The sequence below is a fragment of the Mytilus edulis genome, chromosome 8 (genome assembly GCF_963676685.1).
Source record: "Mytilus edulis chromosome 8, xbMytEdul2.2, whole genome shotgun sequence".
In the NCBI taxonomy this organism is placed as follows: Eukaryota; Metazoa; Mollusca; class Bivalvia; order Mytilida; family Mytilidae; genus Mytilus; species Mytilus edulis.
In genome coordinates, this window is record NC_092351.1 from 48,228,058 (window position 1) to 48,242,761 (window position 14,704).

Here is a 14,704-nt window from a genome sequence, read left to right on the forward strand (position 1 = left end):
CAAATCGCATTGCATTGTGATCGACGCGCTAGACCACTCGATCAACTAGGCTCTACATAAATAAATCTTTCGGTGGCCCGGTGTTAATCTAGCGACGTAACACAGTACATGATATATATGGCATGATCCTTGCATTTAAGCAGATCAGCTCAATTATCTATAGTAAAGGATCTTATAAATTAATGTACGATGCAGTAACAGAAATTATTATACTATAAGTACATCTGAACCAGCGTCAACTCCACAACAAATTTCATCTATCGGATCACCACTGATGGCGATACAAGGCTGAAAACACATTCTGTATTATATAATTCTTCCTAATAACAACCTAACAGTGTTTGATCTGTACATTACTAGAAGCAAAGTTTTTGTTCTTCCAAAACTGGGATTCGGTCAGGGAAGAACAAACATTTTTACAGATTGGTTTTCAGCCTTGTATTGCCATCACTAGTGATCCGATGGATTAAATGTTTCGATGAGTTGTCACTGGTTCAGGCGACTTATGTTATAATCCAACGCAGTCGTAGTTTTGTACGTTGTTTTCAATTTAATTTATTCCGTTCATCCTATATAGACTCTATAGAATTCAAGAGTCTATCCTCAATTGAGGTAAATTATATGGTCTTCAAAATACTGTTTCGATCCCGAACATCACTGAAAAGACATTAGTTGTCGGAATTCTGATTTTGTGTAAAACAAATTAGCTCCTCAAGTTTGTGGTTTACCATCACTGACGCAAGTTTATTGTTTTCTGTTTGGTGTCAAATTAATATAAAGATCCCTTTGTTAAATCTTGTAAACAATTTATTTGACAATCGTCAGTGGCAGTAAGCAGGGTCTATGAACATCAGTTGTTCGACCTGTTAGACAACTGCGTTTTGTTAAAATATACTTTTTCACTTGTTTTGTCTTTTGGGAAATGTTGTTTGTGCTGTATTTAGACCCCTCTCCAACGAAATTTGTTTCATATCCACACGTATGTGAATAGCAGTTTTTATCAAATGCAATCATAAGTTTGAACGTTGTTCCCAATTTAGACTTGTTTATATGTATATAAATATCTATCATATGATTTTTCACTTTGATTTTTCTTTTGAAGGTTGTCGTGTTCTACACAGCGGTGTTGTATCCTGATACCATCAGGACTCAAATTATATCATTTTCTTAAATAAAATAACCGAATTTAGCTGCAAATGTTGGCTAGCTCTGCCTATGAAACACTTGTTTGATTTATTTCATAAATATTTTAAATCGTTTTAGATATCGAATTATAATATAGATGACGTCATAGGCAGATGTCGTAAGAATTTTTAGAAGGATTTTATGGGAAGATACTCGAAAATGAAACTGAAAGTCGTGCAAACAATGAAATAAAGAATACATTCATGAGAATTAACGGAATGCCCAATGTTATCAGATTTAAGGACAATCATTTAACTCTATTTAACCCTGTCGACGAATGTATTTGTAATTCGTTAAATCATGCCACAAATCCGTCGTCTTAGTCTTTTACTTCCATATTAATGGTGTGTTAAATTACGAGAACATGAAAAATTTGCCTTCACCTAGAGCGTTTCGATCCTAAAGGAAGGTTTGTGTCCTAAACAAAGTATCCATTGAACTTGATTTTATCATAAAATTCAAATGACCGTCAAACATCTTGACTAAGTTATTTAGTCTCTTCCACTGACGGAAAAATAATAATAGTAATACTTCATTCCAAAAGCAGCTTATAGGATATATATACAATATTAAACAAATTAATCATACATAAACCATATCACATAAACAAACATTTAATATGTTAAATCAATTTCATACAATACATTTTTTAGTAAATCGCAGAGTCTGAAATTCATAAAATTGTTAAAAAGTTAGCAGTAGTTTCTCACCTACTTTAAAGTATTTACCAGGATTGTTTAGTTCTTTTATATAGGATAACAAAATAATTTAGAATAAGAGCATGCGTATCAAATCAAATCCGTCTTATTAATTCTAATCAAATCGTGATTCATGTTTTGGATTTATGTAACAAAAAAATATGAAATCTCAAACCCCAGTCACACTGTCAAGTTGCCACATGTAAAGCGGGATCTGCTTACCCTTCCAAAGCACCTGAGATCACCTCCAGTTTTTGGTGGGGATCGTGTATTCTAGTCTTTAGTTTTCTATGTTGTATTCTTGTACTATTTTTTGTCTTTTATTTTTAGTCTTAATGCTGTCAGTCTATCTATGAGTTTGACTGTCCCTCTGGCATCTTTCGTCCCTCTATTTCGACAGCTAGGTTTTATTACTTTTAGAAATGCTACGTTTCACGTAGTTTTGTTTTGTAAATTTTTTAAGCACGAGTCAAACTGTCACTTTTCAAGAGCTACGTTTTACTACGTTTTGAAAGCGTAGCGAAACAGGAATATACGTAACGAAGCGTATCCGAACGAAGTGATCCTTTTTTCAAAACGGGACCGGCCCGGTATGTTTTGAAAATTTAACAACAAACGTAGCAAAAATTGAAACACAGTAGAAACCTAGTCAATACGTATCAAAGCCTAGCGGAACGTAACAAAACGTGCTTACTAAGTATCGAAACGTAGCAATGCGTGGTGGAAACGTGGGTCTGAACGTTGAAAAATGTGATGAGAACTTAGTACAAACCTAGTTAACCCTAACCTTCAAAATAACGGGACATTTTTATTCAAAACGTAGTTAAAACGTAGCATTTTAAAACGGAATAAAACGTGACAGTGTGACTGGGCTTAACAGTCCGTACGTTTATTTTATGCCACGTTTTGAAACGTTCGTATTCATGTTGTGACATTTTGTTAGGTTAAACGATTAATACACTGGGCGCGTTCTACAAAGTTTTTATACGTTTACTTAGGAATAATAATTTCAAAGGTACCAGGATTATAATTTAGTACGCCAGACGCGCATTTTGTCTACATAAGACTCATCTATGACGCTCAGATAAAAATCGTTATAAAGCCAAACAAGTAAAAAATTGAAGAGCATTTCGGACCCAAAATTCCAAAAAGTTGTGCCAAATACATCTAAGGTAATTTATTCCTGGGATAACAAAATCATTAGTTTTCGAAAAATTCAAAATTTGGTAATAGGAAATTTATAAAAACGACTGTATAAACTACGTTGTACTTTTTTAGTACGTATTATTATAGTTAGTATTATAGTTAGTATGTTAAATTCGGTTCCCCCGGTTAAAGAACGTTTTTCACACGTTTTTCTACGATTTTGTACCTTTATTCTACGCAGTATCATGTGTAACTGCAATGTGATCATTGATCTATTACACGGCGTCGTGTATTAATTAAATTCAGAAAAGACAGATTGCAGAGAAGGAGAAAAGTAAATCCAACAAGTCAAGGAGAAAAACTACGCTTTAAGAGATGTACGAACGATCCAGTAGATTTGTAATCAATATGCGTTATTTTCTTAACTTCTTATTACAAGGAATATTAAAACAAATAAAATTAAAACTGTTATGCAGGAGGTGTCTGTACAACAATGAAATGACACAATAATGGTTAAAGCCACATATGTATTACAGTCGATTTCAGATTTATTCTCCACAATGTTTGCAAGACAGAAAACACACATGAAGAACAATATTTCAAACACTTGGATAAATTAAAAGATGACGAAAAGGAAAAACTTTTATTTGATGAAAATACCTCTTCTCGCTTCTCCAAAGCACACTGTGTTTGTTAAATTGATAAACATAAAAAAAACAGAAAGAAAAGTATAGAAAAGTATTAGTCAAACAAATCACGATGTGGTGAGTCCCTAATAAATTTACAGTATTTTTAAAATAATTGTCACCATGCAATGGCTTGGGCTCCTAGCGCTGGATATGGCCATGGTCAATTAGTTAATCAAAATTGGTCTAGCTAGATGTTCGAATTATCTTGTAATCTATGGAGGGGTGCTGATATATATTTGACAAAGATCTATTGAAAAACTGAGAAACAATAATTTACAATTTGTCAATTCCATCTGATGTCTGTTCATCTTGGTCTAGGCTGAGGAAATATTTTAGTAATTGGCGGGAAATATAGATACACCTGGTTTGATAATACGTAGAAGAAGATTAACATGCATAGTAATAGGCATAGGCACTTATAATGCCTAGCAAAACGTCTTGAAACCTAGTAATCCGTACCATGAAGCGCAATATAACGTACAAAAAATCTTGGAAACGTGGAAGATACGAACTTAACCGTACTACACTAAGGGATTATAATCAAATACGTTTTAGTAGGTATCGGGTACATTTCTTATACATATGTCTACGGTCCTCCTACGTTTTAATTCGCTTATTTACGTTCCTAGTAAGTTTTTATTTTTCGTCACATTTGTATTGTGCAGAGCACTACAAACGGGACCAATCACATATCAATCCAGACATAGCTACGCATATAGACGTTTTAAGAACGGATCGTTACTTTTCGCATCGAATATTGCCGTATCGATACGTTTTGAAAACGTTATAACAGAAACGTGGCATTGTAACTGGTGCTATACAGGCTACAACACTTGTTCAAATAGGCATACGTAGTTATTCAAAAAAATCCATGTGGCTGTTAAAAAGGATATGTAAATGACGGCAAAAGAACAATACTGTGTTAGAAGATTTGTGAGCGTCAGTTGAAGGTCACAGAAGGTAACCAATATTAAAGCTTTCAATCCCATTTAGTAGACACAATTCAAATCAAAATATAACTGACTAAATCGCAGGGATTTGTATAAACACTAAATGGAGATCGCGATGTGTAGAGACATTGAAGCAGGTATTGGTGACCATCAAATTATTCATGACAACAACTCTTGACAAAATGAGGCGTTTGATTCTGTATTATTTGTAGGTGAGCACTCGAAACAGTTTTTGTGATTTTACTTTTATATTACAATCAATCAGATTATCAATGTTGCTTTTTTTTTGGTGTGTTTTATCATTTGATTTTGCCATTTGATTAGGGGCTTTCCGTTTTGAATTTTCCTCGGAGTTCAGTATTTTCGTGATTTTACTTTTTGTTTGGTTACGTGTACTTAAGTTCTTTGTATGAAAGATATGCATGATTTAATCAGTAAAATATGAAATTGATTACAAATATGAGAAAGGAATATAAATCCTGTGATCATGGTGATTGTGCAACTCTCTTCGGCCAAGTTACTAGTTTTCGTTTATTTTAATTGGCTTTTTTATTTATTATGCGCGCTGTAAAACGGTATATAGTCTAGGCTTTCAAAATGTGTTATTACATGAACGTAACTAGTGACGATTATTTCCAGAGAACATAAGTATCTACGGAATTCGTGTCATTTGCAATTTCATAAACACAGGAACTTTTATTGTTAAAGTCGAAGTTTTTTATTGTTATTGTACAGACTGTATAGTTTGTTTTTTTTGTGTTTGACGGATGCTATATTTCATTAAATGAATCAATATTCATTCATAGAAACTATACTTTTAATATAAGTTTCAGCAAATTGATTTTCACTATAATCACATCTCATTCTCTCTTTTTAATTCAGTAATTCCTTACCATTTTTTCCATTGAAATTTCTATTAAAACCATTTTCATTGATGTTAAAAGACGCCATTCTCGAAGTTCCATGCCATAGATATTGTCTATAGGAGTATGGGTATTTTCGTTTAGCTTTTTTCATAACGGTCTTGCCAAACGATGTATGTAATGCATATGCTTCTTTATTCTCTATTCTAAATATCTGTAAAAATAGTGTGTCTTATTCAAATGATAACTTAAGTTAAAAATAACATTCAAATACAAAAACTCCACTATTTAATGCATACCTGTTATTTAACAAGTACGAACCTGTCATTAGAAGTAGCTTACATTATTTATAGGTGTATTAATTTTCATCCATTAGTCTTCGCTAAATTTACACTTTTCAATAAATTAGGAAGAATTTGTTTTTTGTTTAAAGAAAGAATTACTTGGCATGAGTACAGTTTTAACTCGTTCAGTACTACAGACAAAATTTCTATTAAAATTAGGATATACATATAAGGAAAATATCATCACTGTAAACTTCAATAATCAATTGTTCATCCCTTTTTTCCAATCTGTAGTCAAATAAACTTATTCTTAAAGGTTACCTATTCAACACTGTAATAAGATCATTGAATATTGTTTTTATTGGTAAAAATATTGACTTTGTTATCAGTAGATTAAAAGCTAACTAAATATTACTAGTATGTTATATACATATACATTTGCATGGATCTACAATCTGTCGATACCTGTTACTTGGCATTGCACAAGGTCATGTTTTTTCTCTGGCTGTTTATGACGTCTTTACACTAAATCCATTGTATGTTGGATGTGTACGGATTGATTGCTTAGTCTTAGAGGCATGATTTTTTTATTAGTTGTTAATGGCTTTGAACTAGCTGTCAGATAACTTCGAGTACTCTCAGATTTGTTCATTGTGTCTTTTTGTGTCGGGATGGATAAGTACCCGGCCACGTCCACTTGTATTTTTTGTCTATCTGCTGAGTTAAGCCTTTTTCAACTGATTTTTATAGTTCGTTCTTATGTTTAATGTTATACCACTGTCCCAGGTTAGGGGGAGGGTTGGGATCCCGCTAACATGTTTAACCCCGCCACATTATTTATGCATGTGCCTGTCCCAAGTCAGAAGCCTGTAATTCAGTAGTTGTCGTTTGTTTATGTGTTACATATTTGTTTTTCGTTCATTTTTTTACATAAATAAGGCCGTTAGTTTTCTCGTTTGAATTGTTTTACATTGTCTTATCGGGGCCTTTTATAGCTGACTATATGCGGTATGGGCTTTGCTCATTGTTGAAGGCCGTACGGTGACCTATAATTGTTAATGTTTGTGTCATTTTGGTCTGTTGTGGATAGTTGTCTCATTGGCAATCATACCACATCTTCTTTTTTATAACCATTTCAAGGCTAGTTTCCAAAATATTCTTTTGAAACACCAAATAAAAGAATTACGGTTCTTTAAACACACCCAAGATATGTTTATTTTTTAGATATGCAAATTACAGATCTAACATTGTTGGGTTGATGTTTAGACGAGTTGTATATACATAATGTACACAGCCATGTCTAAAAATCAACCCAACAATGTTAGATCTATAAATTTGCTTTCGCAAATATTTTATTCTTCCCTCGCCGGGATTCGAATCCATGCCTCTTATATATTGTGACACCAAATTAGCTGCACTATAACCGGCGCGCTAGACCACACGAGCACCTGAACTTCATAAAATGAAGCTTTCGTTGGCCGGGTGTTACCTTTCCACGCTAGTTTTAATCTAGCGTCGTTCTGCAGTATATGATATATAAGGCATGAAGATGTTATTTTTACAACATATATATAGACAATAATAGTGCATTGACTTGACATATCAACGATATAAGGAAGAGGCTTAGAAACGGGGAAATGCGAGGCTCTGTCGAACCTTTTCCCCGTTTCGGGCCAAATCCTTGTATGGTTGAGTCAAGTCAATGCATTATTATTGTCTTTATACTGCAATCTAAAGAAAAATGTGTCAATTGTTGTTTAATGCGTTAATCTTATTATTTGATTAAATATTGTGAAACTTCCCCTTTTATTAAAAAAAAAGGCCTCATATCGATATCATGCAGGCGGTGAAATATACAACATGATGAAATTTGCATTACTTGTTGAAATCAAAATCGATGGTTAACGAATTTGTTTGAGAATGAACTAAAATATATAAACAAAAAGCATAAAGCACAATGATTTATAGTTTGCAAACCAAGTGAAATATTTTTTCTTCTAAAAATGGCAAAAGAAGTAAAATTGAGTCGTTGTATACATTGGAAACAAGAACAGGTTGAACATGTCGTATGAATGATTAATTTTATACTGCACTCGTTCTTTTTTAGCAGTCTATGTATTTCTATGTCATATACAGTCACTGACTCGATATCACTTTTCCTTATGAATATTTAAATAGAAGTTGCCGAAATAACATTTAATTATTCATTCGACCTCTTCACCCTGTTCTTGTTTCCAATGCATACAACGATGCGTGGAACGACCCAACCTTGTTTCTTTTGCAATTATTGGAAATACATATTTTATTTATTAATATTTTTGTTTGCAACCTATTAATTGTTAATTTGTTATGCTTAAGGTTGATATCTTTAGTCCATACTCAAATAATTTCGTTCACCATCGAGTGTGGGTTTAAACAGGTACATGTATATTTCATTGTGTTGAAAATTTCTCCGTGAGCATGATATGAGGCCTTTTTAACGGAAATCTCTCCAAATATTTAAATCAAATAAATAACCTTAACGCAATTGAAACCTATGATTGCGTTGGATAAAAACCGCAATTTTTATACGTGTGCGTGTAAAACAAATTGCGTTGTAGAAGGGTCTAAAAACAGCACAAACAACATTTTCAACCGGCCCCTAAAAAATATGTGTACTGGTTCAGTGATAATGGACGTCATACAATTATATGTATTTTTGAACAAACCAGATTTTGATGGGTTTTCTTGTTTGATTTTTTTTTTTTGTATTCTTATATTATATTTTTTTGTAATACGTGAATGTTGCGCCGTTGGGATATGAATGTTTTCATACCTGAACTATTTGAAAATTTTCATTATTCATTTTAAAACTTTGCTCAACAGTTTTGTATTCGTAGCAGTTTTCATCAAGTGGTATAACTTTCAAATTTCCACTTGTACGATCTCCAGTCCACCTCTCTCTAAAATCTATAAAAAAAAAGTATGACACAGTGGGTTTATGATTTAAGGTAGCATAATACAAAGATTTTTCATCCCCAATCAGACATCTTTAAACTGATGTAATTCCACGCATCTTTCTTTAAATTTTATAAATGAGGTACCAAAAAAAAAGAAGAAAGATTAATCTTTCGAATTGTGATATTTCATTATGACATAATTATTACATAATTAATTGTTATGTAATTAGTTGCCATATTTTGATGTCCATACTTATTAATGAATTTAGCTTCTTTGTTATTCAAAGCATCCCAAAATTTTTTATAGATTCTTGCACAACACAGTTTGACTTCCAAAACCATGTCTCAGATTTTTCCTTTTGTATTTCATTCTCTCATAAATCTTGAATGAAGTTTGCAACATCAATATTCATAAGAGACCACTAAATTTAATTGAATTTAGCTTCTTTGTTATCCATAGCATCCCACAATATTTTATAGATTCTTGCACAACACAGTTTGACCTCCAAAACCATGTCTCAGATATTTCCTTTTGTATTTCATTCTCTCATAAATCTTCAATGAAGTTTGCAACATCAATATTCATAAGAGACCATTAAATTTAATTAGGTATAACATTTGATCTATTGATGTTTTTGGAAATCTGAAACATGGTTTTGGAAGTCAAGCTGTGTTGTACAAGAATCTATAAATTAGTTTGGGATGCTATGAATAACATAGACGCTAAATTCATGCAAGTGTGGACATCACAATATAGCAACAAATTACATAATAATTAATTATGTAATGATTATGTCATAATAAAATTATCACAATTTGAAAGATTAATCTTTCTTCTTTCTATTAGTACCTCATTTATAAGATATGAAGAAGGATGTCCTATTAGAATCGAAATAAAAAAATCGCATTATATTTGACCACATTTTACACCTCGCTAACGCTCAGTGTAAAATATCGACAAATATTATGCCTACCCATGTTAAAATGAGCATAGAGCATGACATGAAGGAATTATTTCTTAGTTATTCTAATTGATCTTTCTTATGCAGAGAGGTAAAAAAGGGGTTGGTTGTATATGAGTATGAATACCGGTGTTGTTGGGTTTTTTTTTCCTACAGAAACTTTTAGATTGTAATATTTTAATTTAAAACTATGGTTTAAACTGATCAATCAATTGATGCAGAGTGAAGGTGTAATACCACCATCGATTTTCCCCAATTAGTCTTTGTTAAATTTGCACTTTTGAAAAACATTGTTCAGATTAACCTTTGTTTCAAATAAAGAAATACTTTCCATACAAAAAGTTTTATTCTGTCAAGTAATATAGAAAACATTTCAAATCACATTTCATTGCATGTAAGACAATCACTATCACTTGAAATTAACCAACAAAGTTCCTCACGTATTTAACCTGTGTAAAAGCTTTAGTAACCATATAACTCCAAGTTCTAAATATTCTATAGAAACCCCAAATAAACATAATGGTGTTTTCAAATACCCAAATATATGTGTATGACCAGACTGTAATTAGATGAAAAATTAATTACCTACATATGTCAATATCTAATAAAATTTCTTTCGACCTTTTTTCATATACAACCGGATGTGGCGTACAATAATTTGGTGGAATTACACCTAAAGTTTTATTTTACACAACTCAACTGAAATATTTAAATGTAGTCCATCGATTTACAATTTTCATTCATTTTTGTTGTAGCAGAGAGGCAAGGACTTTTCTTTTTTTTGGAGGCAGAAGGAGACGCATGTTTTCTTTTTTCCAATCAATATTACGTTCGATTCAAAGTTTTCTTGAACAAATCTTTGTTTTCAAGGGAATGAGTAAAGAATAGTGTTTTTTCTATTAAAAAAAACTAAGTAAAAAATAATCTTAACGTTTTGTATAACGTTTCTTGATTTTACATGTAAGATTAAATGTGTTCCTCAAAAACAAAAACACACACACGTCATAACCCCTAAAAATAAAAAATATTACAAAAAATATTGCCGGTATTTTGAATGCTTATTCAGTTAAGGGAGTTCGCTTCTCAGTTTCAAAATAATTAACTTTTCAAAACACTGGTTTATATTGATAGGGACTTAATAAAGGAATCAAAGGAGCAAAAGAAGTATCAGTCATGATCAATGTGCTTGTTTTTGAGATATTAGTCCGTTAAATTTTGGAGGGAAAATATCCTCTCTTGACTTTTCATAGCTTTATCATTGACAAGTTTAACATGTTGAAGTTCTCAAAAACTATTAAAAATGATTAAAATTTTATAAGATTTAAACAGATGTCTTATCATTATAGATGTAAAAGATTTATAAAACGAAAAATGGGGGTCAATGGGCAATTTTTTTTAAAGCATTCATATGGACAAAACAAGAGGATTCCGAAAATCTGACAGAAATCTCAAAACATGACAAGCGAATTTCCTTAAGGTGGTACCTAACACTACAGGGAGATAGCTCTGTAATATCAGCTAAACGTTTTAATTACGTTGTGTTGTGAAGGTAATATAAAGCTTCTCAATGATCATAATTAGTGTTTGTCAAACTGCTATATAACCAGTGTAATTTTTCTGATAAAACGGTTGGTTCAAATTTTCTAATTTTTTTTATATTTTGTCAATGTGTCAAAGTAAATAAATTAAAAAAATTAAACGAGCCAAATCAATTTTAGTCAAAGAGTTTGGTACCACCTTAAAGAACAAATTCCTTGATATTTTTATAATACTGAACTCCTTCCAATTTATTGCGTCGGATATAATGTTTTGACCCGTCCGTCCGTCTGTCCGTCCGTATTATAATCCTGGTACTTTTGATAACGATTTCCGTCCGGCAGTCAGTCCTGTTCTTTTCATAGCAACTCCTATTAAACCACACAACAGAATTTCGTGACATTTTATAGGTAATAGAGCATACTAAGTAAATGTAAACAAAATTGAGAATGGAAATGGTGAATGTGTAAAAAAAAGACAACAACCCGACTATTGTGTATACCGAAAGATAGTTATGATTTAAGTTTTGCTCTCTGAACTCATTAGTCTCAATGTACTGCTGCAACAGATTGTCATCGCACCTCCTCTGAAACCACACAACAGAATTTTATAAAAAAAAAAGGTGAATAATAAGGACATACACTGTAATTGTGCATATCGACAGAAAATATTGATTCAAAGCTATGCTCCTTTGAACTAAGAATTTTACTCAATATATACCACTGAAACTTTTAGTAATCGAAACTCCTCTTAAACTATACAACAGAATTTTATAAAAAATTGTAGTTAATGTCAAAATATACTAATGTGCATATCCATAAAAAAATTAAAAAAATATCAGTTGACTATTGTAGAGTTATGAGTGTTGAACTTAAGGCGTAATTCCACCAAATTATGGTACGTCACATCCGGTTGTATACGAAAATAGGTCGAAAAAAATATTCCCTTGAATTTGACATTTGTAGGTAATTAATCCTACATTTTATTGCAGTAAAAGATTTCTGTGTCATAAACATATGTCTTGGGTATTTTAAAGCACCATTAATTTTTTATCTGGGATTTCTATAGAATATTTTGTAATCTTGAGGTTACATGTTGACTTAACCTTGTACACGGTTATTTTTTATATGCAATGGAATGTTATGTGAATTTTTTTCTATAGTACTGGACAGAATAAAACTTTACTCATGCCAAGTATTTCTTTATTTGAAACAAAGATACATTCTACACATTTTTTTGAAAAGTGCAAATTTAACCAGGACTAATAGGGGACAATCAATTGTTGTTTTACACCTAATGTGGGGAGCTGTACATTCACCTTTGACCTTATAAAGAAGACAAAGTGGTTCATTAGTGGTATTTATCTTCCTTATCATTTATTGGTCATACTATATTCTATATTGATGCGGCTTGGTTTGAATTTGTTGAAGAAATTTTGCTCGAATCGCTGTTGATGTCGTCTTTCATTATTCTAGATTTTTCGCAAACTGTTGAACTGATTATGACAAAACTTGACGGAAATGCTTAAAATAACCAGTATTACAAAGGAAAAAAGTCACATTCAGATTATTAAACAATTATGTCTTCTTTAAAATCTGGTGAAATTTTGTTTTTCCAGTGACAACGTGGGGGAGGAGGGCGTGGGGTATGTGAGAGTGCTCATAAAGATTCTTTGATTCATTATGTTTAAAACATCTACCTGGGAATATCTGATTAATTATAAACAAAGTAGAATAAAAGAAACACATTGCAGTACGCACAGTGATACTCGGTTTAAAAGAAGTCCGAGTAAGAAGGGATATTGTTCCGATACTGTTGTCAAGTCATTAAAGATCGAATAATTTGGTTTTAATATTGATTCGCTAATACAGTCTTTGCATCGGAAATAAACACCTTTATACTTAAACCAGTTGTTGGAATAATACAAGTTATGTTCTTCTGGTATATTGTGTGATGGCATGAAACTAAACCCCTTACCGTTAATTTATGTATCATTCTCATTTTGATTACTTGCAATTGTTTCCTATTCTGAAATCGGACTCGACTTTTGAACTGAGTATAACTGTTCGTATTGATGTTTGTTTCGTTCTTTCTAAATTGGCTTGAGGTATTGTGGAAGGGTTGAGTTCTCACAAAACATATTTTGACCTATGATGGTTTAAAAAATATTTCAACCTATGATGGTTTTCTTTTACAAACTGTCACTTTGACGAAGAGTTGTCTCAATGGCACTCATACCACATCTTATAATATCTATTAACCACGCCGCATTTTTGCCTCTGGACTTTGTTAGTCTGATTTTTGTTTTGGTTCATAAATATGTTTTTAAGTTTAGTATGACGTCCATTAACACTAAACGAGTAGATGTTTTATATAAGTAGACAGCTGAAGCACGCATCCGTGAGCAGGTTTTTCTCACCGTGATAAAAAAAAACCATTGATAGCTATCGACTGCGTATTGCTCTTCGATCGGCTTGTTTTCCATTGACACATTCTCCATTTCCATTCTCCATTTTACAATATTTTCCTGAATAGAGACTTCTAAGTATGTCATGTTAGTTTCATTAAAACCATCCTATAGTTACGTAACAATAGGAAAATACAGATAAAATTCAAGCAGTTTTATTCATTACATAGCTAAAATGTTTTGAATGTTGCATACACACAATGACAGTACTAGCGAATAACCATGTAACATTTGTTTGTCAGAACCGTTACCTTTTTGATTTTCGTGTCTTTCAGCATTCCTGCGTCGTCTCTCTTCTACGTCATTGTCTTTGAAATCTTTTGAATATAAACACAAATATGTAACAATAAAGTCATTTGATATTAGAACAATTTACAAAAACATATGATTTGTCGTAACTTCGAAGAATTTCTTAAAATCGAATAAATGTTCAAATTTTGTGGTTAACTGTTCAATTTTTATATTCAGTCTTTCGCTCTCTGTTTTGACCAGTAATAACATGCTGTTAATCTAATAACTTGAAGTCATAGTTTTAAATGTAAACTGGTGTGCAAACAATCTAGAAAACAATTAGATAATCAAGGATAAATCGATTTTTCATTATTTTACAACTTCTCCTCTTGTTTTTGAGTTTTTATCAGATATTTGAAATCCTCTTGTTGTATCTATGACGTGCCATTAAACAATTTTGCCCTTTTATCCCTTCTTTCTTTTCATAATTTTATTACAGTTGAAAAGGCAACATTTGAAAATATTATAAAATCCTTGTTACTTTTTAATTGAAAGACATAAGGTGCCAATGTTATATATATGAAACGTATAGAGATTCCCGACAAGTTTTCAATGGCTTATATCTAAAAAAAAAAAAAAACTAGCACATAGACCCGTAAATGTTAAATGCTTTTTAAGATCCATTAATTGTAAATTACCAATTAATAACGGACTTTAAAGTACGTCTATAAATAAATAATACCGTCTTCACATA

At 31.8% G+C, this 14,704-nt stretch overlaps 1 protein-coding gene across 1 annotated transcript in view; it reads right to left on the bottom strand.

Annotated features, from left to right (window-relative positions):
* Positions 1 to 14,704, bottom strand: part of LOC139484149 (uncharacterized) — a 44,631-nt gene that overhangs the window by 3,931 nt on the left and 25,996 nt on the right. The window contains exon 9 of the mRNA XM_071267879.1: positions 13,971 to 14,036. Within this exon, the coding sequence (XP_071123980.1) occupies positions 13,971 to 14,036 (66 nt within the window). The remainder of the gene's footprint in view (positions 1 to 13,970; positions 14,037 to 14,704) is intronic.